Source organism: Callithrix jacchus, chromosome 11, assembly GCF_049354715.1.
Source record: "Callithrix jacchus isolate 240 chromosome 11, calJac240_pri, whole genome shotgun sequence".
NCBI classification, from domain to species: domain Eukaryota; kingdom Metazoa; phylum Chordata; class Mammalia; order Primates; family Cebidae; genus Callithrix; species Callithrix jacchus.
In genome coordinates, this window is record NC_133512.1 from 62095899 (window position 1) to 62122049 (window position 26151).

Below are 26151 nucleotides of genomic sequence, written 5' to 3' on the forward strand. Positions count from 1 at the left end.
CAAGTCAGAAAGATAATGTGTGCCAGAAAGCAAATCAGTCAACATTTTGATCTTGGACTTCCAATCCTCCAGAACTGAGAAATAAATTTCTGTTACTTAAGCCTCTCAGTCTATAGTATTTTGTTATAGTACTCTAAGAATATACTTAAAGAGGTTATTATTGGACTTAGTCTACCTTTCCTAACATCCTAAGTTCAGTAAGATTTTTCAACAGTAGCTCTTATAGGCAATAATATGGAAAAGTGTATAGTATTCTAATAGATTAAAGATAAATAAAATCTATTTGTATCAGAAAGATCAAATAGAAAAATAAGGGAAGTTTTCTTGAGAAATTTACTGAAAATAAAAATATATACAGTGAAGAACACAGAATTCGATAATACATAGTAGAGGTAGAAGAAAAGCCAACTGTAGGAAAAGCTTATTAAGAACCGATCAGATAGCTGAAAATAGAGAGAAAACAGAGGAAGAATACAGCTGAACTGGACAATGAAATGGTTAATTAACAGTGTCAATGGGTAATAAACACAAGGAATAGATCTCATCACGCTTAAGTAGAAAAGAACCTTGTATTTACAATAAGACAAGAGAAATTAACAGACAAGAGAAAGAAATAAAGGGTATCCAAACTGAAAAGTCAAACTATCCTTGTTTGCAAATGATATTATCTTATATTTGGGATAACCTAAAGAATTCACCAAAAAGCTATTAGAATTGATAAGTAAATTCAGTAAAGTTACAGGATACAAAATCAACATACAAAAAGTCTGCAGCTTTTCTATATGCCAACAGTGAACAATCTGAAAAAGAAATCAAGAAAGTACTATTATTTATCATTGCTATAAGTAAAATACCCAGAAATAAACTTTACAAAAGAAGTGAAAGATCTCTGCAATGAAAACTATAAAACACTGATGTCAGAAATTGAGGAGGATGCAAAATTTAAAAGATATTCCATGTTAGTGAATTGGAATAATATATACATATATATATATTTTTTTTTTGAGACAGAGTTTCGCTCTTGTTACCCAGGCTGGAGTGCAATGGCATGATCTCGGCTCACTGCAACCTCCGCCTCCTGGGATCAGGCAATTCTTCTGCCTCAGCATCCTGAGTAGCTGGGATTACAGGCACGCACCACCATGCCCAGCTATTTTTTTTTTATTTGTATTTTAAGTAGAGATGGGGTTTCACCATGTTGACCAGGATGGTCTCGATCTCTTGACCTCATGATCCACCCGCCTTGGCCTCCCAAAGTGCTGGGATTAAAGGTGTGACCCATCCCGCCCAGCCTGGAATAATATTTTTTAAATGTCCATACTACTCAAAGCAATATACAGATTCAATGCAATCTCTATCAAAATACCAATGACATTTTTCAAAGAAATAGAAAAATCAATCCTAAAATTTATATAGAAACATAAAGACCCAGAATAGCCAAAGCTATGCTGAGCAAAAGGAACAAAACTGGAGGAATCACATTCCCTAGCTTAAAATTATATGACAGAGCTATTGTAATCAAAACACCATGGTACTGGCATAAAAAGAGATACATAGACCAATGGAACAAAATAGATAATGCAGACATAAATCCATAAATCTACAGTAAACTCATTTTTGACAAAGGTTCTGAGAATGTATATTGGGGAAAAGTCTCTTCAATGAATGGTGCCAGGAAAACAGGTTACCCATATGGAGAAGAATGAAACTAGACCCCTCTCTCTCACTGTATACAAAAATCAAATCAAAAGGAATTAAAGACTTAAATCTAAAACCTGAAAGTATGAAATTATTAAAAGAAAACATTGTAGAAACTCTCTGGGACATTGGACTGGGCAAGGATTTCTCGACTGACACCTCATAAGCACAGGGAACTAAAGCCAAAATAGACAAGTAGGATCACATCAAGTTAAAAAGTTTCTGCACTGCAAAGTAATCCACAAAGTGAAGAGATAATCCACAGAATAGGAGAAAATATTCGCAGACTACTCACCTGACAAGGGATTAATAAGCAGAATACATAAGGAGCTCAAACAACTCATTAGGAAAAAAGCTAATCAGTCAACTTGAAATTGGACAAAAAATCAGAATAGATATTTTTCAAAAGAAGAGCTACAGATGGCAAACAGTATATGAAAAGGTTCTCAACATCATTAGTCATCAGATAAATGCAAATCAAAAGTACAATGATATATTATTTCACTCTGGTTAAAATGGCTTTAATCCAAAAGACAAGCAATAATGAATGCTGGTGAGGGTGTGGAGAAAAGGGAACTCTCATATACTGCTGGTGGGAATGTAAATTAGTACAGCCACTATGGAGAAAAGCATAGAGGTTCCTCATAAAACTTGAAATTAAACTACCATATGATCCAGCTATCCCACAGCTAGATATATACCCAAAAGAAAGGAAATCAGTATACTGAAGAGATATCTACACTCCAATGTTTATTGCAGCACTATTCACAATAGCCAAGACTTGGAAGCAACAGACAAATGAATAAAGAAAATGTGGTAAACATACACAAGGGGGTACTATTTATCCACAAAAAGAATGAGATTCTGTCATTTTCAAAAACATGGATGGAACTGGAAGACACTATGTTAAATGAAAAAAGCCAGGCACAAAAAGACAAACTTTGCTCATTTTCACTTATTTGTGAAAACTAAAAATTACTTATGGAGATAGAGAGTAAAATAATGGTTACCAGAGGCCAGGGAGGGTGGTAAGGGTGGGGAGCAGTTAGTAGGGATGGTTAATGGGTACAAAAATATAGTTAGATAGAATAAATAAGATATAGTATTTAATTACACAATGGGGTGACTTCAATCCATAATAATTTATTGTACATTTACAAATAACTAAAAGAGTATAATTGGATTGTTTGTAATGCAAAAAAATTCATGCTTGAAGTGATGGATAACCAATTTATGCTGATGTGATTATTATACATTGTGTGCCTGTATCAAAATATCTCATGTCACCCATAATATATATACTTAATATATACTCATAAAAATTAAAAATTTAAAAAGTGATATCCATCAGAATAAAATTATTTAAAATATCTACTATCAATGAATAAAGCCAAAAATATAATAACATTTGAAAACAGATAATCCACAATTAAGAATACATCTTCATCTCAAGATGGAACATTTATTAATAGTAACTATAAACTAGGCCCTTAAGTAAGTCTTAAAAATTTCAACAAAATCTCCCATACAAATAAAATTCTAACCATAACTCAATTAACACAGAAGTAAATATGAAAAGGTAAAATCTCCTATTTTCAGAGACATAAAAAATAAACTTCCAAATTACTCATAAGACAAAGAATGATCAGAAAAAGTAGAAATTACTTAAAAATGAGTATTAATGAAAATATTACATTACTCAAATAGAGTGAAAGCAATAGTTGGATAAAAATATGAAAATTAATCTGCTGAGTCCAACATAAACATAATACAGCCAAAGAAGATATAACAGAGGAAACAACAATGCTATTAATATACATAAATGATCAGCAAATCCATACATTACTTATTTGAAAGACTCATAAAATTGGCAAATCTCTGGCAATATTGGTTAAGAAAGAAAAAAAATTAATGATCATAAAATAAGAACAAAGAATCAAAAAAGTTTTAGACTTTACATCTCTTTAGGGAGCTTTAATTTGAAAAAACCATTCATCTGAATTTATCTATTTTAAGTATCACATTAAAGAAAATATTACAACTAATTAGAGATTTAAAAATTAAGAGTAGGCCAGGGGCACTGGCTCATGCCTGTGATCCCAGCACTTTGGGAGGCTGAGGCGGATGGATCTTCAAGACCAGACTGGCCAACATGGTGAAACCCCGTTTCTACTACAAAATACAAAAATTGGCTTGGCATGGTGGTTCATGCCTGTAATCCCAGCTACTTGGGAGGCTGAGGTAGGAGAATTGCTTGAACCAGGATCTGGGACGTGTAGGTTACAGTGAGCCGATATTGCACCACTGCACTCCAGCCTGGGCTACAGAGCAAGACTCCATCTCAAAGAAAATTAAGAGTATATGGGGTAGAAAACATTGACAACTTTAAAGAAAATACGGAATAGAATAATATCAAAGAAATCAACAACATGAACAGATCTGAAAGCATAAAGAAAGTGAATTAGTAGCTGATGTACACACACACACACACACACACACACTCACTCACACTCACCATTTGACTCAGAGAGTTTTTACCGGTAACTTCTACCTAATAGATGATGATTCCAAGCTTATGAAAAATTCTTCCAAAGAATTAAAAAAAGACAAAATGCCTGCAATGCATTTTTTGAGGCTAGGATAACCCTGACAACAAACCCCAAACAAGTACAAAAGAGACAAATTTTACTCATAGACACAGAACCCAAACTTCTAAAATGTTGTCAAACCTAAACCCTAAATCTGGCAAAGGAGATTAAAATAATATATGAGGCTCAAGTTGTATCTATCCTAAGAATATTTAGGTGATTTAATATTAGAAAAACAATTGATATAATTCTTCACATTAAAAAATAAAGGTAACTTCTGGGATAGAATAAAATTAAGTAGATATATTTTCCCCCTACTAAATACAATAAAAACTCTTGATATTTTATGAAAACAAACGTTAAAAGATTCTGAAGGTAGAGATAAAAAGGAAGACTGGCTAGAAACCTCAGAACCCAAAAACTGACACAGCAGTAAGTTCCCTGGGTTTCTTTTCACCTCTTATATCCCAGACTATGTGCTAGACAAATTAGCAAACTAACAGACTTCCCTTATCCTTCTCCTCTTGAGTGTTCTGAAGTATGTTTTATGGTGGAGAAAAAAATTACAACACTGTCTAATGTGTTCCTATATGTATGTAGAGAAAATATTTAAAACAACTGTGTTATACACATAGGATAGGTTAAAGGGACATAAAGAAAGGTAAGGTTTTATTTTTTTGTTTTTTTTTTTTTTTTTGAGACAGAGTTTTCGCTCATTACCCAGGCTGGAGTGCAATGGCGCAATCTCGGCTCACTGCAACCTCTGCCTCCTGGGTTCAGGCAATTCTCCTGCCTCAGCCTCGTGAGTAGCTGGAATTACAGGCACGCGCCACCATGCCCAGCTAATTTTTTGTATTTTTAGTAGAGACGGGGTTTCACCATGTTGACCAGGATGGTCTCGATCTCTTGACCTTGTGATCCACCCGCCTTGGCCTCCCAAAGTGCTGGGATTACAGGCTTGAGCCACCGCGCCCGGCCGAAAGGTAAGGTTTTTAAACTTCACACTGGAAAATAATGCCAGCAGACTATGATGTTATGTATCTATAGCATAATACTGTAACCACTAAAAAAATCTATACAAAGAGATACATTAAAAAACAATATAAATAAAAATGAAATTCTAAAAAATATTCAAATAGCCCCACAGAAGACAGAAAAAAGAAAACAGAGAAACCAACAACAGAGGGAAACAAACAGAAAACTAAAAGTAAAATGGAAAACCTAATGAATTTACCCATACTCTTGTTTACTGTATCTCTTCTTCCTTCCTGTTATTCCAGTTTTTGTTGTTGTTACTGTTTGTTTTTTTGTTTCGAGACAGGGTCTCATTCTGCTCCCCAGGCTGGATTGCAGTGGCGTGATAGCATAATCACAGCTCACTGCAGCCTCAACCTCCTGGGCTTAAGTGATACTCCCAACTCAGTTGCCCAAATAGCTGGGACCCACAGGGTAATATCACCATGCATGGCTAGTTTTTCGTAGAGACAGGGTTTTGCCATGTTTCCCAGGCTGGTCTTGAACTACTGAGCTCAAGTGATCTGCTTGCCTTGGCCTCCCAGCCTAAAGTTCTTTCTATTATCATTTCCCTTCTGCTTAATGAATGCTCTTTAACCATTATTTCAGTTTCATATGTTTTTCAGCACAAAATTTCCATTTTGATCTACTTTATATCTTCCATTTCTTTGCTGTGGATTTCTATTTTACATTTGCTTCTCACATGTATTGCTCAAAACATTTTAATCATGGATGCTTTAAAATCTTTGTCAGCAATTTTAACACCTCTGTCATTTCAGTGTTGGCTTCTATTGACTATCTTTTGCTATATAATCTGAGATCTTCCTGGTTCTTGGTATGACAAATGAGTTTCAGTGGAAATCTAGACATGTTCATATTATGTTATGAGACTCTGGATCTTATTTAAACCTACTTGTTTAATTAGCTTTTTGTGACACTGCTCCAGCAGGGGAAGGTGGGAGCAGGGCACTCCTTCATTACTGCCAAGTGGAGGATGACATTCAAGTTTCCCAATTGGCTTCCACTGACACCCAACAAGGGCATTCTCATTACTATCATATGGGAGTTGGAGACTAGGCTTTCCACCTGGTTTCCACTGGTATGGTACTTGGGGTGGCCTCCTTAAATACTGGGTGAAAATGAAGACATAACTCTCTAACAGGTCTCTTCTAACCCCACACCAACATGGCCAGGAAGCAGGGAATTACTTCTGGATGAAGATGGCAGCCTAGGCTCCCTAGTGTGGTGTTTTATCAACATGGTGGGAAGGAGAAAGTTGGGGAAGAGTAAAGAGATAATTTTCGACTAGCCAAGAGGGAAAAAATCATAGCTCTTCTGGCCTTCTCTGATACTACCCTAATGGTGGTACTGGGACACACGGTTATAGCCTTAGGAGGGTAGAATTCTAAGTTTCCCATTCAGCCTTTTTTTTTTTTAGAGTGATACCACAGTTTTTTTGTGATATTTAGTTAAAGTACAGTAGATAGTGCTGAAAAGTTTTCTGTCTTGCTAGTTGGTTCCTTCTCTGGTACTTTGGCTAGAAAGAACAGTATCTTGCTGAGAGGTTTTCATTGTCAACACCCAGTCTGGGATATATGAGGCAAAAGGTAAATCCAGAAAACACACTACTGTGCTATATCTAAGGTCCTAGTGTTCTTTTTTTAATTGCATTTTAGGTTTTGGGGTACATGTGAAGAACATGCAAGATAGTTGCATAGGTACACACGTGGCAGTGTGATTTGCTGCCTTCCTCCCCTTCACCTATATCTGGCATTTCTCCTCATGCTATCTCTCCCCAACTCCCCACGTACTGCTGTTCCTCCCCTATTCCCCCCAACAGACCCCAGTGTGTAGTGCTCCCCTCCCTGTGTCCATGTGTTCTCATGGTTCAACACCCGCCTATGTGTAAGAACATACGGTATTTCATTTTCTGTTCTTGTGTCAGTTTGCTGAGAATGATGTTCTCCAGATTCATCCATGTCCCTTCAAATGACACAAACTCATCATTTTTGATTGCTGCATAATATTCCATGGTATATATGTGCCACATTTTCCCTGTCCAGTCTACCATTGATTGGCATTTGGGTTGATTCCAGGTCTTTGCTATTGTAAACAGTGCTGCAATGAACATTTGTGTGCATGTGTCCCTATAGTAGAACGATTTATAATCCTTTGGATATATACCCAGTAATGGGATTGCTGGGTCAAATGGAATTTCTATTTCTAAGGCCTTGAGGAATCGCCACACTGTCTTCCACAATGGTTGAACTAATTTACACTCCCACCAGCAGTGTAGAAGTGTTCCTTTTCCTCCACATCCTCTCCAGCATCTGTTGTCTCCAGATTTTTTAATGATCGCCATTCTAATTGGCGTGAGATGGTATCTCAATGTAGTTTTGATTTGCATCTCTCTGATGACCAGTGATGATGAGCATTTTTTCATATGTTTGTTGGCCTCATGTATGTCTTCTTTTGTAAAGTGTCTGTTCATATCCTTTGCCCACTTTTGAATGGGCTTGTTTTTTTCTTGTAAATCTGTTTGAGTTCTTTGTAAATTTTGGATATCAGCCCTTTGTCAGATGGGTAAACTGCAAATTTTTTTTCCCATTCTGTTGGTTGCCAATTCACTCTAATGACTGTTTCTTTTGCCATGCAGAAGCTGTGGAGTTTGATTAGGTCCCATTTGTCTATTTTGGCTTTTGTTGCCAATGCTTTTGGTGTTTTGTTCGTGAAGTCCTTGCCTACTCCTGTGTCCTGAATGGTTTTGCCTAGATTTTCTTCTAGGGTTTTTATGGTGTTGGGTCTTATGTTTAAGTCTTTAATCCATCTGTTGTTAATTTTAGTGTAAGGTGTCAGGAAGGGGTCCAGTTTCTGCTTTCTGCACATAGCAAGCCAGTTTTCCATATGCCATTTATTAAACAGGGAATCCTTTCCCCATTGCTTGTTTTTGTCAGGTTTATCCAAGATTGTATGGTTGAAGATATGTTGTGTTGCCTCTGATGCCTCTGTTCTGTTCCATTGGTCTGTATCTCCGTTTTGGTACCAGTACCATGCTGTTTTGATTACTGTAGCCTTGTAGTATAGTCTGAAGTCCGGTAGTGTGATGCCTCCCACTGTGTTCTTTTTACTTAGAATTGACTTGGCTATGTGGGCTCTCTTTTGGTTCCATATGAAGTTTAAGGTAGTTTTGTCCAGTTCTGTGAAGAAGGTCACTGGTAGCTTGATGGGGATAGCGTTGATTCTGTAAATTACTTTGGGTAGTATGGCCATTTTCATGATATTGATTCTTCCTAACCATGAACATGGAATGTTTCTCCATCTGTTTGTGTCCTCTCTTATTTCGTTGAGCAGTGGTTTGTAGTTCTCCTTGAAGAGGTCCTTTACGTTCCTTGTTAGGTGTATTCCTAGATATTTTATTCTCTTTGTAGCAATTGTGAATGGCAGTTCATTCTTGATTTGGCTCTCTTTAAGTCTGTTATTGGTGTATAGGAATGCTTGTGATTTTTGCACATTGATTTTATATCCTGAGACCCTGCTGAAGTTGCTTATCAGTTTCAGGAGATTTTGGGCTGAGACGATGGAGTCTTCTAGATATACTATCATGTCGTCTGCAAATAGAGACAATTTGGCTTCCTCCTTTCCTATTCGAATACCCTTTATTTCTTTTTCTTGCCTGATTACTCTGGCTAGAACTCCCAGTACTATATTGAATAGGAGTGGCGAGAGAGGGCATCCTTGTCTAGTGCCAGATTTAAAAGGGAATGCTTCCAGTTTTTGCCAATTCAGTATGATATTGGTTGTTGGTTTGTCGTAAATAGCTTTTATTATTTTGAGATACGTTCTGTCAATACAGAGTTTATTGAGGGTTTTTAGCAGAAAGGGCTATTGAATTTTTCAAAGGCCTTCTCTGCATCAATTGAGATAATCATGTGGTTTTTGTTTTTGGTTCTGTTGATGTGGTTAATTATGTTTATAGGCTTGTGTATGTTGAACCAGCCTTGCATCCCCGGGATGAATCACACTTCATCATGGTGGTAAGCTTTTTGATGTGCTTTTGCAATTGGCTTGCCAATATTTTATTGAAGATTTTTGCATCTATGTTCATCATGGATATTAGCCTGAGTTTTCTTTCCTTATTGATTATCTGCCGGGTTTTAGTATCAGGATGATGTTGGTCTCATAAAATGATTTGGGAAGGATTCCCTCTTTTTGGATTATTTGGAATAGTTTCAGAAGGCATGGTACCAGCTCCTCTTTGTGTGTCTGGTAGAATTCGGCTGTGAACCCATCTGGACCTGGGCTTTTTTTGTGTGGTAAGCTCTTAATTGCTGCCTCAACTTCAGATCTTGTTATTGGTCTACTCATGGTTTCAACTTCTTCCTGGTTAAGGCTTGGGAGGATGCAAGTTTCCAGGAATTTATCCATTTCTTCCAGGTTTACTAGTTTATGTGCATAGGGTTGTTTGTAATATTCTCTGTTGATGGTTTGAATTTCTGTGGAATCTGTGGTGATTTCCCCTTTATCGTTTTTTATTGCATCTATTTGGTTGTTTTCTCTTTTCTTTTTTATCAGTCTGGCTAGTGGTCTGCCCATTTTGTTGATCTTTTCAAAAAACCAGCTCTTGGATTTATTGATTTTTTGAAGGGTTTTTCATGTCTCTATCTCCTTCAGTTCTGCTCTGATCTTAGTTATTTCTTGTCTTCTGCTAGGTTTTGAGTTTTTTTGATCTTGCTCCTCTAGCTCTTTCAATTGTGATGATAGGGTGTCAATTTTGGATCTCTCCACTCTTCTCATGTGGGCCCTTATTGCTATATATTTTCCTCTAGAGACTGCTTTAAATGTGCCCCAGAGATTCTGGTAAGTTGTACCTTCATTTTCATTGGTTTCGAAGAACTTCTTTATTTCTGCCTTCATTTCATTGTTTAACCAGTCAACATTCAGAAGCCAGTTGGTCAGTTTCCATGAAGCTGTGCAGTTCTGAGTTAGTTTCTGAATTCTGAGTTCCAACTTGATTGCACTGTGGTCTGAGAGACTGTTTGTTATGATTTCAGTTGTTTTGCATTTGCTGAGGAGTGATTTACTTCCAATTACGTGGTCAATTTTAGAGTAGGTGTGATGTGGTGCTGAGAAGAATGTATATTCGGTGGACTTGGGGTGGAGGGTTCTGTAAATGTCTATCAGGTTTGCTTGTTCCAGGTCTGAGTTCAAGTCCTGGACATCCTTGTTAATTTTCTGTCTGGTTGATCTAACATTGACAGTGGAATGTTAAAGACTCCCACTGTTATTGTGTGGAAGTCTAAGTCTCTTTGTAGGTCATTAAGAACTTGCCTTATATATCTGGGTGCTCCTGTATTGTTGTATCGAGCCTTTTACCATTGTGTAATGTCATTCCTTCTTTGCCTCTTTTGATCTTTGTTGCTTCAAAGTCTATTTTATCAGAGATGAGAATTGCAACTCCTGCTTTTTTTTGCTCTCCATTTGCTTGGTAAATCTTCCTCCATCCCTTTATTTTGAGCCTTTGTGTATCCTTGCATGTGAGATGGGTTTCCTGGATATAGCACACCAATGGGTTTTGGCTTTTTATCCAATTTGCCAGTCTGTGTCTTTTGATTGGTGCATTTAGCCCATTTACATTTAGGGTTAATATTGTTATGTATGAATTTGATACTGCCATTTTGATTCTAGCTGGCTGTTTTGCTCATTACTTGACGCAGAGTCTTCATTTTGTTGATGCTCTTTAGCATTTGGTGTGTTTTTGGAGTGGCTGGTACGGGTTGTTCCTTTCTATGTGTAGTGCCTCTTTCAGGAGCTCTTGTAAAGCAGGCCTGGTGGTGACAAAAATCTCTGAGTACTTGCTTGTTCACGAAGGATTTCATTTTTCCTTCACTTATGAAGTTTGGCTGGATATGAAATTCTGGGTTGAAAGTTCTTTTCTTTAAGGATGTTGAATATTGGCCCCCACTCTCTTCTGGCTTGTAGGGTTTCTGCCGAGAGATCTGCTGTGAGTCTGATGGGCTTCCCTTTGTGGGTTACCCGACCTTTCTCTCTGGCTGCCCTTAGTATTTTCTCCTTCATTTCAACCCTAGTGAATCTGACGATTATGTGCCTTGCGGTTGCTCTTCTTGAGGAATATCTTTGTGGTGTTCTCTGTATTTCCCGGATTTGAATATTGGCCTGCCTTGCTAGGTTGGGGAAGTTTTCTTGGATAATATCCTGAAGAGTACCTTCTAGCTTGGATGCATTCTCTTTGTCACATTCAGGTACACCTATCAAACGTAGATTAGTTCTCTTCACATAGTCCCACATTTCTTGGAGACTTTGTTCATTCCTCTTTGCACTTTTTTCTCTAGTCTTGCCTTCTCATTTTATTTCATTGAGTTGATCTTTGACTTCTGATATCCTTTCTTCTGCTTGGTCAATTCGGCTGTTGAAACTTGTGCATGCTTCGCGATGTTCTTGTGTTGTGCTTTCAGCTCCATCAATTCACTCATATTCCTCTCTAAGTTGTCCATTCTTCTTTTCATTTCCTCAAATCTTTTTTCAAGGTTCTTAGTTTCTTTGCATTGATTTAGAACATGTTCTTCTAGCTCACAGAAGTTTCTCATTATCCACCTTCTGAATTCTGATTCTGTCATTTTGTCACACTCATTCTCCATCCTGTTTTGTTCCCTTGCTGGTGAGGATTTGTGATCCCTTGTAGGAGGCAAGATGTTCTGGTTTTGGGTGTTTTTCTCCTTTTGGCGCTGGTTTCTTCCCATCTTTGTGGATTTATCCACCTGTCGTCTGTGTAGTTGCTGATTTTCAGATTGGGTCTCTGAGTGGACACACAGGTTGTTGATGATGAAGTTATTTCTGTTTCTTAGTTTTCCTTCTAACAGTCTGGCCCCTCTGCTTTAGGACTGGTGATGTCCACTTCAGGTCCTGCTTGCCTGGGGATCAGCTGCAGCAGCTGCAGAACAGTAAGGGTTGCTACCAGTTTCTTCTTCTGCTATCTTTGTCCCAGAATGATGCCTGCCAAATGTCAGTCTAATCAGTCTTTTGTGAGGTGACTCTTTGGATATACGGGGGTCAGGGAGCTGCTTGAGGAGACAGTTTGTTCTTCATAGGAGCTCAAGTGTTGAGCTGTGAGCTCTGTTGTTCATTCAGAGCTGCTAGGCAGGTACGTTTAAGTCTGCTGCAGCAGACCTCATAAACTGCCTTTTTTTCCCAGGTGCTCTGTCCCGGGGAGTTAGGGCTTTATTTATGAGTATCCCTTGTGTTGATGACTTTTTATTTTTTTCAGGGCTGCCCTGCCCAGCAAGGAGGCAGCCTAGTCACTTTCTGCCTGCAGAGGCTTTGCTGAACTGCTGTGGGCTCTGCCCTGCTGCCGTCTCTGCCCTCTGCCATGTGAGCTTCCCTGCAGTCCTGTTTATATGGGTGTGGTTAGAACTGCCTCAGTGATGGTGGCCCACCTCTGTAATGGCAGACTCTCTGTTATGGCAGGTTGCCTCAGCAACGGCAGGCTGCCTCAGCAATGGCGGACTACCTCAGTAGGGGTGGAGTGCCTTGGTAATGGCGGATGCCCCTTCCCCACTGAGCTGCACCATCCTGGGTTCAGCTGTGCTTGCCGTGAAACTCTCAAACCCGAGCGTTTCCAATTGCTATTCTGTTTGTTTTTGTTGGGGTGGGACCCACCGAGCCTGATCACCTGGCTCCCTGCCTCAGAGCCTTTTTTTTTTTAAGTTGAATGGTTGACTCTCTCCCAGGTGTTCCATTCGCCTGCTGAAAGGGTGCCGGGATCTGTGATTTCCTGTGCAGCAACCCACTGCGCCGGCTGAAACAATGGCACTGCCTGGGAATTTCCTGGCCTGCCTCCCTGTTTCAGACCCATTTAATCAGGTGAATGGGCAAATCTGCCTTCTTGGTGCACCAATTGCCAGCTTAAAAGGGAAACCAGACCACTGTGTTTTATATGGAGAGCCGCCACGCTGCGGTGCTGGCAAAACAGCCACACCAGCCGAAACAGCCACACTGGCGACCTGCAGAGCTCCTCCGCCTGGGAATCCCCTGGTCTGTGGGCAATAAAGATCCATCTGGAAATGCGGCATCCACTCACCCTCTGCGCTTTCTCTGGGAGCTGCAATCCTGAGCTGTTCCTAAAGGGCCATCTTGGATCGAAGATCTCAGTCCTAGTGTTCTTATCCAGTCTTTCTTCTACTCTCTTTCAGTCTTCTTATGTTTGTTTTATGTAAAATGCCCAGGGTTTATTATTGTACTTAGTGAGAGAAATAGGGAAATTTACGTGACATTCATCCTCTCAGAAGCAGAAGTCTTCCTAAATTGCATTTCCCCCCATTTGATATGATAGAAGCTATGAATGAGGGCAGGGATTTTGTTTATTTTTCTACTGTATGCCCACCACTCAAAACAGTGCCAGGCATATAGTGGATACTCAATATAGTTGAATAAATAAATGAAAAAATGCATTTATAGTTGACCCATTAAATTATGTTTTTTGAATGAGTAACTTGAAATTTAAGTAGCATAGTGATAGATAAATAAGTTTAAAAGAAAATTAGTGATGAACTATAAAGTTAAAAGACAAATCAATTGATTTTCCTCTCTAAATGAAATAAAATAATGAGGTTTTTTTGAACTACCAATTAAGTCTACCAACTTAGACTAAACCTAATGTTTTGGAAAATGAGTCTCCTCTAACTTCTTTCTCTTCTTCATTCTATTTTCCTCCTCCCCTTTTCTCTTCCCTTTCTTTTTCTTTCTTCTCCTTCTGTCATTTCTTCTTAAGTGTCCAAAACAAACCTTGGTATTTTCCCTTTTCCTAAACATGTTCTCCTTTTTCAGTCACCCTGGGTGATGAATCACTCCAGTCCTCAGCTTTCCCCCACCTACAGCCAACCAATTCCTAAGATTTTTTAATACTAGTAATTCATACCATATTTTCTAGCTTCATGGGTTAGTCTCTTCTTTCTTCTTTTTTTCTTGGAATAAACTTGTAACTGTATTAATTTTTTTCTTTTCAAAAATTCTTTAAAATTTTTTAAAATTTACAAATACCAATTGTATATATGATGTATATGTTTTGAAATTTGTATACATTGTGGAATGGCCAAATTGTACTAATTAACAAATTAACATGTGTATTACTTCACTTTCTTAGTCCATTTTGTATTGCTATAACAATACCTGAAACTGGGTCAAGTATAAAGACCTGAAATTTAATTCTCACAGTTCTAGAGGCTGGGAAGTCCAAGATCAAGGAATCTGCAGGTTTGGGGTCTAGTGAGGGTCCTATCTCTGCTTCGAAGGTGTACCTTGAACAGTGGATCCTCTAGAGGGAAAGAATGTTGTGTCTCCAAATGGCAGAAAGCAAAAGGGCAAAAAAGGAGAAACTCCCTCTGTCAAGCCCTTTTAGAAGAGCCTCTACCCTTAAAAGCTAAAAACATCTCCCCAAAAACCCCACTTCCCAACAGTGCTGCATAGAGGGTTAAGTTTCCAGCATGTGAATTTGAGGAGACACATTTAGACCATAGCACTCCTATGCTTATCATTTTTATGGTGAGAACACTGAAAACATACTCCCAGGAATTTTCTTTTTTTTTTTTGACGGAGTTTCACTCTTGTTACCCAGGCTGGAGTGCAATAGCGCAATCTTGGCTTACTGCAATCTCTGCCTCCTGGGTTCAGGCAATTCTCCTGCCTCAGCCTCCTGAGTAACTGGGATTACAGGCACACGCCACCATGCCCAGCTAATTTTCTGTATTTTTAGTAGAGACGGGGTTTCACCATGTTGACCAGGATGGTCTTGATCTCTTGACCTTGTGATCCACCTGCCTTGGCCTCCCAAAGTGTTGGGATTACAGGCCTGAGCCACTGCACCCAGCCCAGGAATTTTCAAATATCCAATACACTTTAACTATAGTCACCATTTTGTATAATATATCTCTAGAACTTATTTCTATTTAATTGAATCTTTATATCCTTTAACCAACATCTCTCTGATCCCTCTCCCTCTAGCACATGGTAACCATCATTCTACATCTACTTCTATGATTTCAACTTTTTTAGATGCCACACATAAGGAAGTCATGCAGTATTTGTCTTTATGTGTCTGTTTTATTTCACTCAACATAATGTCTTCCAGGTCATCCATGTTGTCACATGACAGTATTTTTTTTCTTTTTAAAGGCTGAATAGCATTCCATTGTTTACATATGCAACATTTTTTTAATTGACTCCTCAGTAGATGGACAGTAAGGCTGATTCCTTATCTTGGCTAGTGTGAATAATCCTTCAATGAGCATGGGGAGTAGAGATAACTCTTCAAGACACTGATTTCATTTCCTTTGGCTATACACCTAGAAGTGAGATTGGTGGGTTACATGGCAGTCCTGTTTTTATTTTTTTTTAATCACATAGAAGACTAATGGTAGTTCTATTTTTAATTTTTTTAGGAACCTCCATACTATTTTCTGTAATGGCTGTTCTTAATTTACATTCCTAAACCAAGTGTGCAAGTGTTCTGTTTTCTCTACATCTTCTCCAGCGCTTGTTATCTTTTGGCTATTTGATAATATGCATTCTAACAGGTATAAGGGGGTGTCTCACTATGGTTTTAATTTTCATTTATTTGCTCTGTAGTGGTTCTGAGCACCTTTTCATATACATATTGGCCATTTGCATGTCTTCTTTTGGGAATGTCTATTCTGGTTCTTTGTCTAAATCAGGCTACTTATTTTCTTACTATTACTTTGAGTTCTTAATAAATTTTGGATATTAGCCCCTTATCAGATATATGGTTTTTGGATATTAGCCCCTTATCAGGTAAAAGGTATACTTGATATACCTTATCAAGTATATCCCTTTTTATAAATTCTTTCTTTACTCTAATGATGTAATTCCACTTGTTTATTTTTCTTTTGTTGCTTGTGATTTTGTTGTCAAATCCAAAAATGTCATCACCCAGATCAATGTTATGGAGCTTTTTCCCTATGTTTTCTTCTAGTAATTTTATAGTTGTAGTAGGTATATCTTACATTTAAGTCTCTAATGCATTTTGAGTTGATTTTCTACTATGGTGTGAAGGATCTAATTTCATTTTTCTACATGTGGCCAACCAGTTGTCTCAACACTATTTATTAAAGAGACTGTCCTTCCCCTAGTGTGTGTTTTAGCACCTTTGTTGAAAATTAATAGATCATAAATGCATGGATTTATTTATGGGTTCTCTATTATATTCTATTAGTTTATTTGTCTGTTTTAATGCTAGTAACATCCTGTTTTAACTAACACAGCTTTGCTGTATATTTTGAAGTCAAGTATTTCAATACCTCCAGCTTTGTTCTTTTTGTTCAAGATTGCTTTGGTTATTTAGGGTCTTTTGTGGTTCCATATTAAGTTCAGGATTGTCTTTTTTATTTCTGTGGAAAATGACACTGAAATTTTGAGAGAGATTTCACTAAACCTGTAGACTACTTTGGGTTGATTGTTAAATAAACATTTTAACAATATTAATTTTTCCAATCAATGAACACATATATCTTTCCATTTATTTATATTGCAATATCTGAAGTGGATGAAGAAGGAAAAAATACTGCAAACTTCAGCTCAGGCAAACTAATTTAGAGAACTACAATGTAAGATCTAGTTCAATTTTTTAAAAGCCTTGAGCTTTTACTCAGCCTCAATTTCAATGTGAACTAAAAGTCTATGTAATCTTGAATTCTGACTAATACAGAGTTTAGCCTATCTGAAGCACTTTACTCAGCTCTGAGAACCAGACTTTTAAGAGTAATACTAACAAATCAGTGATAAATCAGACTAAGTAAGACTGTTGTGGTTCCGGATGGTTAAAGAAACTAGGGATACTTTACGTGAGAGAAAGAAGAGAGGAAACTTGGGAAAATGATTATATAATAGCTATATTTTAATATTTATTAGTATTAGGCTCACATTTGAAAAAAAACAGCAGAAAAGATCAAAACACAATATGATAGGTTGGTTTCATATACATAAAAATTTTCAAGTAATCTAGCCTATCCAAAAAATGTGGTGGACTGCTTTATTTAGTTCTCAAAGATCAGAAGTGTTAAGGCAAAGACTGTATGTCCACCTGTTGGAAATACTGTTGAGCAGATTGCCTCAGCAGGAAAGAGGCTAGAATATAGTCTCAATCTGTGATCCTTTGTGCTCCCTGAAGTGGTACTATCGAGTTTTGAATAGGTTGCAATTGTTGCTGAGCAGGCAAAATACCTGACTTCTCCATCCTGGCTTCAATAAAATGTTCTGCACATATATCCAGCTTTTGCAGTGGCTTTTATTAGGAGTGGTAGGGTACAGTGGAGAGAAGTATTATGCTTTAAATAAGTAAATAAATGTTCAAAATTCTAACATTATGTTATTAATTCCTATTTGTCAGCTATGTTGTAGGAAATTAAGATCAACATCTTATTGAGAGATTACTGCAAATAAGATTAATGTATTTTTATATGATTTTAAAACCCTCCTTTTCTTCAATAATGGGGCTTTTAGAGTGAAGTAACTGTCTCAGCTCTTCACTTTGCCTGTATCAGCACAGCCTATAGTGTATCTTGGGGAGAGTTTATCTTTCTCTGGAAAAGTTTAATGTTTAAACCAAATGTCCTTTTACTTCAGAAATAAGCAGTAGCTGTAGAAAAGTAAATCTTAAAAACACACGAAATTATAACATTTTAATTTGTATTTCTATAAAGGAAAACTGGAAAAATTAATTGCTGTATAACTAAATCATAAGAGAAGAGTATACTATCAAAATAATCATATGAATTCTCCAAAAGTAAAAGCAATTTGTTATATATTGAAATACTAAATAGGAAATAATATATGAAAATCCCACATGCTTGCATCTTTAAAATACCACATCTCAAAAGGTATGGATTATTTTAAAATTCATAATATATATATATATATATGTTACTCAGTGACCACAATAGTCAATTTACAGAAATTGTTTAAAAACATGTTTTTAATTATCTTACCGGGCTTAAAAAATTAACACAAATCTTACTGTGTCAGCTTTCTTACCATATCTTAGTCACACAAGTAGAATTCGTGTCTATAAATCAGCTAAGGATTCTATTTTCATTATAGTACTATTCAGAAAAAACATTAATGGATTCAATTATTTAGAAATAATTCTGGAGATGTGTAATCTATATTTTGCTGAGGCACAACTCAGAAGATGGCAGATTGGTGTGCAGGAGGCATCCACTTACATAGCAGTGAGTCTGCCCAACCACTTGGTATGAAAGTCTCAACATAGCCTTATTGTTTGTTTGTTATTGATAGCTTTCTGTTGATAGTTTTTGTGAGAGAATCAAAAGCTAAATGGTATACCAGATGAAGGGAATTAGGTTTTAAGGTAAAATTCTTCTGAACATCAAGGTACATCAGAGTCTACTGCATTCCATATGCTGTTTAGTCAGCCATTATTTATAAATTTATGCATAGAATTACGATCATCACACAATACAGTATCTGATAATATATCAAAATACTTCCATATTCTTTGCTTTTATAAAAATTAATTTTCTTATAAAAGGTAACACTAATGGCAGAAAATTTAGGAAACACAGAATGGCAAAAATAAGACAAAAACAACCCTTTAAAAATGCAAAACAACCAACTTTTAATAGAAAAAGCATTAGTAATTTTAGAAACCCCATTTTAAATTGCTGAGGGTTAAGCAAATCATGTTTTTTTTTGTTCCATGTAATTTAAATTCAACCCTTTGCTCTGGGCCAACTGTACTGCTCAACTCATTTAAATGCTTATACTAAAACCTGGATGCCTTCAGCATCAAAAAGTACAGAATAGAATAAATCTTTAGATTACACCTGAGATTCTCATATGTTACCAAAGCAGGTTACTATTACTGATGTGAAACTATATCATTAAGATTGTAAAGATAATAAAAATTTAAGTGAAAATATCTGATGATCAAATCTCCTTTAGGAAGACCAGATAATGGGATTAATGTGATGAAGTTATTACTTATTGTTACTAACATTTATACTATATAATACTTCTTTTCAGCAACTGTATTTTATACAATTTAAAAAATCTAAAATTCAGAGAGACTATAGCTCCAATGTTCTCCTTTAAATTGTTAAGAGAATTATAATTCTAATGTAAGTATACTTTTTAAGAAAACCAAATCCAAGCATGGCTTTTACATACCTCTTTTTTAACCTACTATCTGCTAAAACATTTTCAAAGATACCTACATTTAAGAAAGTATATACTAAACAAATAAACATAATACCTGGAATGCTTCTTTGTAAATTGATTAAAATACTATCAGTAACCTTTGGGATGGGCTTCCTTTCAATTTAAGATTTTATTTTAATTACTTATGGAAAGTCACTTTTCTCCTTGTATGTGGCAATTAACACAACATTTTCAATGTATCTGAGAAATAGGTGTAAATCTGGGAACTGAGATTCTTTTCTAGTGACACAGGTCAAAATATTTGAAATTCTGATATCAGGTTTATCTCTCTTACATTGTAGAATGATAGCTATCTAAATCACACAGACTGTATGATTTCTACAATTAAAGCTTATAAAGACAGCTGGTAGGAGAATAAATAGTATATTAATGCTATTACCTTTTAGCCGGTGGCTTAAAATCTGTTCCAGAATAGCTGCAAAATTGTTAAATTCAGGAGAAGAATCATCAATTGTCTCAAAGCAAGACCGATCAATCAAGGTCTTCACAGAAAACCTACGAAAAAAAGATTATTGTTGTTTTTAGGCAGAGTTGATTCATTCCATAGGTATGAAAAAAATGGGAAGAAGGCAATTTGGGGAAGAATTGCAAAAATATTTTATAAGATTATAAATTCTAAAAACCCCATTTATTCAAATTGACTGTGTAAATAGAAATTTGTACACAAAGAGAAGTCTTTTTATTTACATATTTCCTATCTCCTCTGGTCAGAATGTTTAACTTCACATGTTGATACCTAATCCCTAGTGCATTACTCGGTTAGAGCCTTTGGGAGGTGATTAGATAATGAGGGAGGAGCTTTCAAGTACAGGATTAGTATACTCTTAAAAGAGGCCTGAGAGAGCTTGTTTGCCTCTTCTGGCATGTAAGGACGCACAGGAGGTGTCATTCATGCAGAATGGGTTCTCACCAGACACCCAATCTGATGGTGCCCTGATCTTGGACTTCCCAGCCTCCAAACTGTGAGCAATAAATTTCTGTTGTTTATAAGTTACCCGGTTTAAGGTAATTTGTTAAAGCAGGCTAAAAGGAGTAATAGAGTATCTATTGACAAAACTAAGACTTAGAAATAGATCATTGTTCCCACTGCCATTAAAATAAAAATATGACCTAACTAAACTAACTCCACAATACTCAAAAACAGTAATACTACTTGTAAGAAATTTGAACTTCAGACTCAAATGCTTTTGAGAGTTTTTGAGCACAAAATAGAATAAAATATGTTGTAAGCATTAATGAGAAATATACATCTGTATTAGTCTGTTCTCACATAACCGAGACTGAGCAATTTATAAAGGAAAGAGGTTTAATTGACTCACAGTTCCACATGGCTGGGAGGCTTTACAATCATGGCAGAAGATGAAGGAAGAGTAAGGGTTGTCTTACATGGCAGCAGGCAAAAAAGCATATGCAGGGGAACTCCCCTTTATAAAACTCTCAAATCTTGTAAGACATTCATTACAAGAACAGCATGGGAAAGGCCCGCCCCCATGATTTAATTACCTACCACTGGGTCCCTCTATGTGTCTTTACACATGGGAATTATGGGAGCTACAATACAAGACGAGATTTGGATGGGTTCACAGACAAACCATTTCAACATCCAAAGTTTTTATGAGCTTATAAATAGGAAAACCTGCAAATCTGTAAAGTGTGCTATAGTTTTCCTTATCAGAATGTCCTTCGTCTCTATTTTTGACTGTCAAAAATCAACGTGTTTTCCAAGTCTCAACTACTCAAATGTCATCTTTTAAATGGAGAATTAGCCACCTGCATATTCCTAGCACAAACTAACATTTTATTTGTATTTATTCCCCATAAGAGACAATTCCAATTTATCTTACTGCTATCATTTGTGCTATCTCTGTCTTATTAGATCACAAATCCTTCAAGGCAGAAACATGCTTTCTGAAGTTTGTATCTCCCTCAGCACCTAGGACAATGCCTTGAACATTGTACTTAGTAGGTACCTGTTAATTTATCTGTAAGCTCTATTTTGAAAGAATGGCAAATAAATGTTTAAATGTCCTTTAATGGCAAGACCCAACCTATAGTTTACGAGTTTTAACATGCATAGATTCATAAAACCACCATCAAAATCAGAATACAAAACAGTCTGTCACCTCAAACAACTCCCTCATGCTCTTTTAGTCACATCCTATAAAGGATGGTATATTAATACCTAAGACAGTGGGGAATCAAAAAGATAAAGGGAGCTGTTAAATAATTAGAAATAAAAACTATAAAGGAGATAAAAGAATACAAACTGTTTTTAGATTTTTGTCTTGATAGTTATGCTACTCAATCAGGACAGAAAATACAGGAGACAGGAATAAAGGGAAATACAGAAAGATTTGTTTTATAGGTTATATCTAGTATTTATCATACTAGAAATTAAACTAAAAGATTTTATTTATTTTTTTTTATTTTTTTTTGAGACGGAGTTTCACTCGTTACCCAGGCTGGAGTGCAATGGCGCAATCTTGGCTCACCACAATCTCCGCCTCCTAGGTTCAGGCAATTCTCCTGCCTCAGCCTCCCGAGTAGCTGGGATTACAGGCACGTGCCACCATGCTCAGCTAATTTTTTGTATTTTTAGTAGAGACGGGGTTTCACCACGTTGACCAGGATGGTCTCGATCTCTTGACCTCGTGATCCACCCGCCTCAGCCTCCCAAAGTGCTGGGATTACAGGCTTGAGCCACCACGCCAGGCCCAACTAAAAGATTTTAAATACAGGCAGTCCTCACTTAGGACAGTGGCACAGGACCATAACAGTAACTCTGCAAGTTGAAACCATGCAAAATAATCTTTACAATTAGTGAAACAATTATAATCATCCTGTGGCCTTTATAAATTTTTTTCAAAACATTAAAAACTTTCTTACAGCCAGTTATAATATATAGGGAAATGAAAAATAGTAAAATATTTATTTAGTACACTGTACTTTATAACATTAGAAACATTGAGAATTCAAGTGTTTGCTTCTTTGTAAGAAACCTATGAAGAGCAGTCTGAACAATGCTTGCCTCATTCTTCGCATTGTATAACTTAAGATACAGTGTAAGCCTCTTTTTGTGTTTTGACAAACTGCCATATTTCTTGAACCAGCTTCCAACATGTTTTCCTTTACACTTCCAGTACTGTGAAATACCTCTGAGAAGCCCTTTAATGTGAAGTGCTCTGATAGCATCACTTCCTCTGGGACATTTTCATCCTTTCTGCCGCAAGAACTTTCCTCATTTTTTATCAACATTTGCCTCCATTAAGTTCCCTTGGCTGTATATCTAGATTCTCTTAAACAGGAGAAATGTGCACATTCCCATGAACAACGACTTCTTCGTTAACTCCATTTATATTCATGCAAATCTCATTTTGAGCATTATCATTTTCCATGTCTTTTCTGTACTTTTATCTCTGCAAGTTAGCCAGTTCACTCTTTTTGATTATCCACTTTCAGATGCATAGGAACCAATCCTACAGACTTTGAAAGAAGTGATATTATTGGTGTCTGATTATGATGTGTATTTGTTAGTTATGTTGTTGCTTGTGGACTAAAGAGCTGGTGGCAAAATGTGTATTTTATGCACCTACTCACAGCTGAATTACAGTGGTAATTCAAATTGAAACCATGTTATTGTAGGAGTGACATTATTTAACTAAATTATGAAATACCAGAACCATGCAAAGTAAGGACTGCCTGTATTTATTTACTAATTATACACAAAACAAATTCGTCACATGTTGCATAAAAATATATTTTTATGAAAATTATATTTTCCAAAAGAAAAATGTAGCAAGAATGGCACTGTTTACATGTTTGCAAATGTCTTTAATGTGTTTAATAGAAGACAATTAGATTCTATTACTGCTTTTGCATTCAAGCTCTTATAATAGCACACATTATGTAGGTTCTGGAAAACTCCAGCATACACTTGTTAGAGAATGGGAATTTTTAATAAAAAAGACAAAGAACAATAACAACAAAAGAGAATGAGAATTTTAAAAGGCAAATAATGTCTTAGAATTGTTAAGAAAATAATTTTAACCTTGTGGACCTCTAAAAGCATCTGGGTGCAGAAGTACACTTTCAAAAATGCCACCCTATGACATTCTTGCGGTGTAATGAAATAACTATCCTGTGAAACTAGAATGATACAAATTATATACCATTGTATATGTTTGAGATAATTGAGAACATCATTGCTCAAATAATTTTCAGTCTTGGATCAGATGAATAACCCTGATTGGGAAATGCTGAGATAGATTAATATTTGACTACATAGTCTTATCTACAACAGCAACTGGAGCACAATGGAGTAAGTTATCACGCAATGACAGGAAATAACATATATGAAATAACACTGATAAAGTTAGTTTCTCGTACCTAAAGGATAGTAAAGTTAGACAAATGCCAGATGTAACGCATAGTAAATGGATAGAAACAAAAAAGATAAAGAGAAACCAGATTTAAAAGAGACTTGAAAGCTTTTATTTCCTATGTCCATTTCAGTGACAATGCACGAGAATAATGCTGCCAATCCTTGGCAAACTTTTCATATGAATAAATAAATACAATGTGTAGGAAAAGGAAATGAGAAATGTTTCTAAAATGAATAAATGAAAAGCACACAATCTCCATGTCCCTCTTTAACCTGAATAGAAGGAAATTTCTAAATGTTTTTCTCTAATCTTCATTCAGTAGAATGGAATAAGAAAGCTAACTCTGCAGCCACATTCCTCAAGGAAGAAATAACCTACTGCTTTTAAATATTACACCATTTAAGATAGTATGTCCATAAAATAAATTGAAATTTATATTTGAGAGCAAAACTAACAAAATGCTTAATTCATAAAAATAATCTAGGTTAGAACTCAGTATCCACCTTTAATGGTCTGATAAGATTTTAGTCACTATTATTCTCCAGGAATAACACTAAATTACCCAACAAATTATTTACTTTGTAAAATGTAGTGGGAAGAAAAATCCATGGCTATTATCACATATATTTTTGTATCATCAAGAGACATATACAGATCAATCAGTAGTCGACAAAATACACAAACATTTTCTACATTACTAGTAGGTTATATTACTATAGAAGATACCACCTGCATCATAAAAACATAAGATGGCAAATCTCTGAGCACTAAATTACTATAAACTCAACACCTGACTAAAAACTAAAACAAAAACAAAGTTCAAATATCCCAAAGCATATATCCTTAGACACAATTTCTATGATTTTCAAGCAAAAAGACGTTTAAGGGTGAGAAAGCATTACAAAAATTCCTATTATATCTAAGTCAGTAATGAAGAAAAATAATGTTCTCCAGCTTTACTTCATTGTACTTATCCTGCTCTCCTCCACCTAACACAACCCAAAATTTCAGAAGACAAATCAGTCTCTTAAAGTCTATGCTTCACTTTCAGCTAACCAACTCTTCCCACTCAACACTCACTTCTCTAAAATCTTATAGCTAGGCATGAGTATATGCCAAAGTAATGAGAATATGTCCTCCATAATACAGTAGCTAAGATGTGCTATAAAAATCAAACCTGTAAAAATAATTTTAATATATCTAAGAAACATCACACAGATGCTAAGCTATTTCATGATAGTTATGACATTGATATTAGTCATCTATTTCCTGAAAAGGACTGATTTTTAAATAGTGAAATGACAATTTGATGAATGCCTAAAAATATCAAATCAAATCTAAGTAAAGCCTTTACATAAGAATTAAAAATCAAAAGTTTACATAAAAGAGACTTAAATTAAGATTTTGAAACACTGTTTTGGAAATGTCTCTATTTAAAAAGATTCTCTTTCCCAACTTCAAAGTCCAAGGAAATTTTTGTTAGCTTAGAAATAAGAAAGAATGATTGTGACTAAAACCTTACCACCTAAGAAGGCATGAACTACTTTTTCCCTTGGTCAACATAGCAAGAGAAACGAGGTAGTTACCAAAACTATGTTTAAAAGATACTAATTACATCCATATTACATTAATTCTCTCCATAGTTCATAGACTTGTAACATAATTTTAATTAAAAATAATTAAAATTTTTTTAATGTTAGGACAAATAATTTTCTTAAATGTCTATAGTTTTTATTGGAAATTATTTTTATAGTAAAAATTCATCTTTAATACTTAATGTTCTGCATTTATAATACATGTATATCCATATATACACAGATAATAAGTAGGAAAATGTTATATTCATATTCCTTTTCAACAAGCATGTATTATTTGTTCGTTTATCAAATATGCTTCAGAAAAAAATGTTCAAATACTATAGGTTTTCTTACCTATACTATGTTATATCCCTTTACATGGAATTATATCTGATGATAACTAAAGTACATGAAAACATCTAGAATCATCACATTTGAAAACTTAAAAGGGCTCACAAAGGTTAAAGTCATTAATAAGAGTGATATTTTTAATAGAACATAAGTATCCAAAATATGAGACAGAGAATTCTCCACTATTTCACACCAAATTTACAATATTCCTTATTATATGCCATTGCTGCTAGTAGTTGCTAACAAAGGGGTGAGGCAACTATCTTCTGCCATTAA

General features: G+C 35.8%; 1 protein-coding gene and 1 long non-coding RNA gene across 18 annotated transcripts in view; one reads left to right on the forward strand and one right to left on the reverse strand.

Moving 5' to 3' along the window:
* The window catches only part of RUNDC3B (RUN domain containing 3B), a 207653-nt gene that overhangs the window by 155823 nt on the left and 25679 nt on the right, over positions 1-26151 (reverse strand). For all 17 annotated transcript variants that reach the window (XM_054237809.2, XM_078342951.1, XM_054237811.2 and 14 more), the window contains one exon: positions 19945-20060. Coding sequence is in view for 11 of the 17 variants with exons in the window: in XM_002751633.6 (XP_002751679.1) it covers positions 19945-20060 (116 nt within the window). In the remaining 6 variants the exon portion in view is untranslated. The remainder of the gene's footprint in view (positions 1-19944; positions 20061-26151) is intronic.
* The window catches only part of LOC118143689 (uncharacterized), a 116888-nt gene that overhangs the window by 52275 nt on the left and 38462 nt on the right, over positions 1-26151 (forward strand). The gene's annotated exons all lie outside the window — the stretch shown is intronic.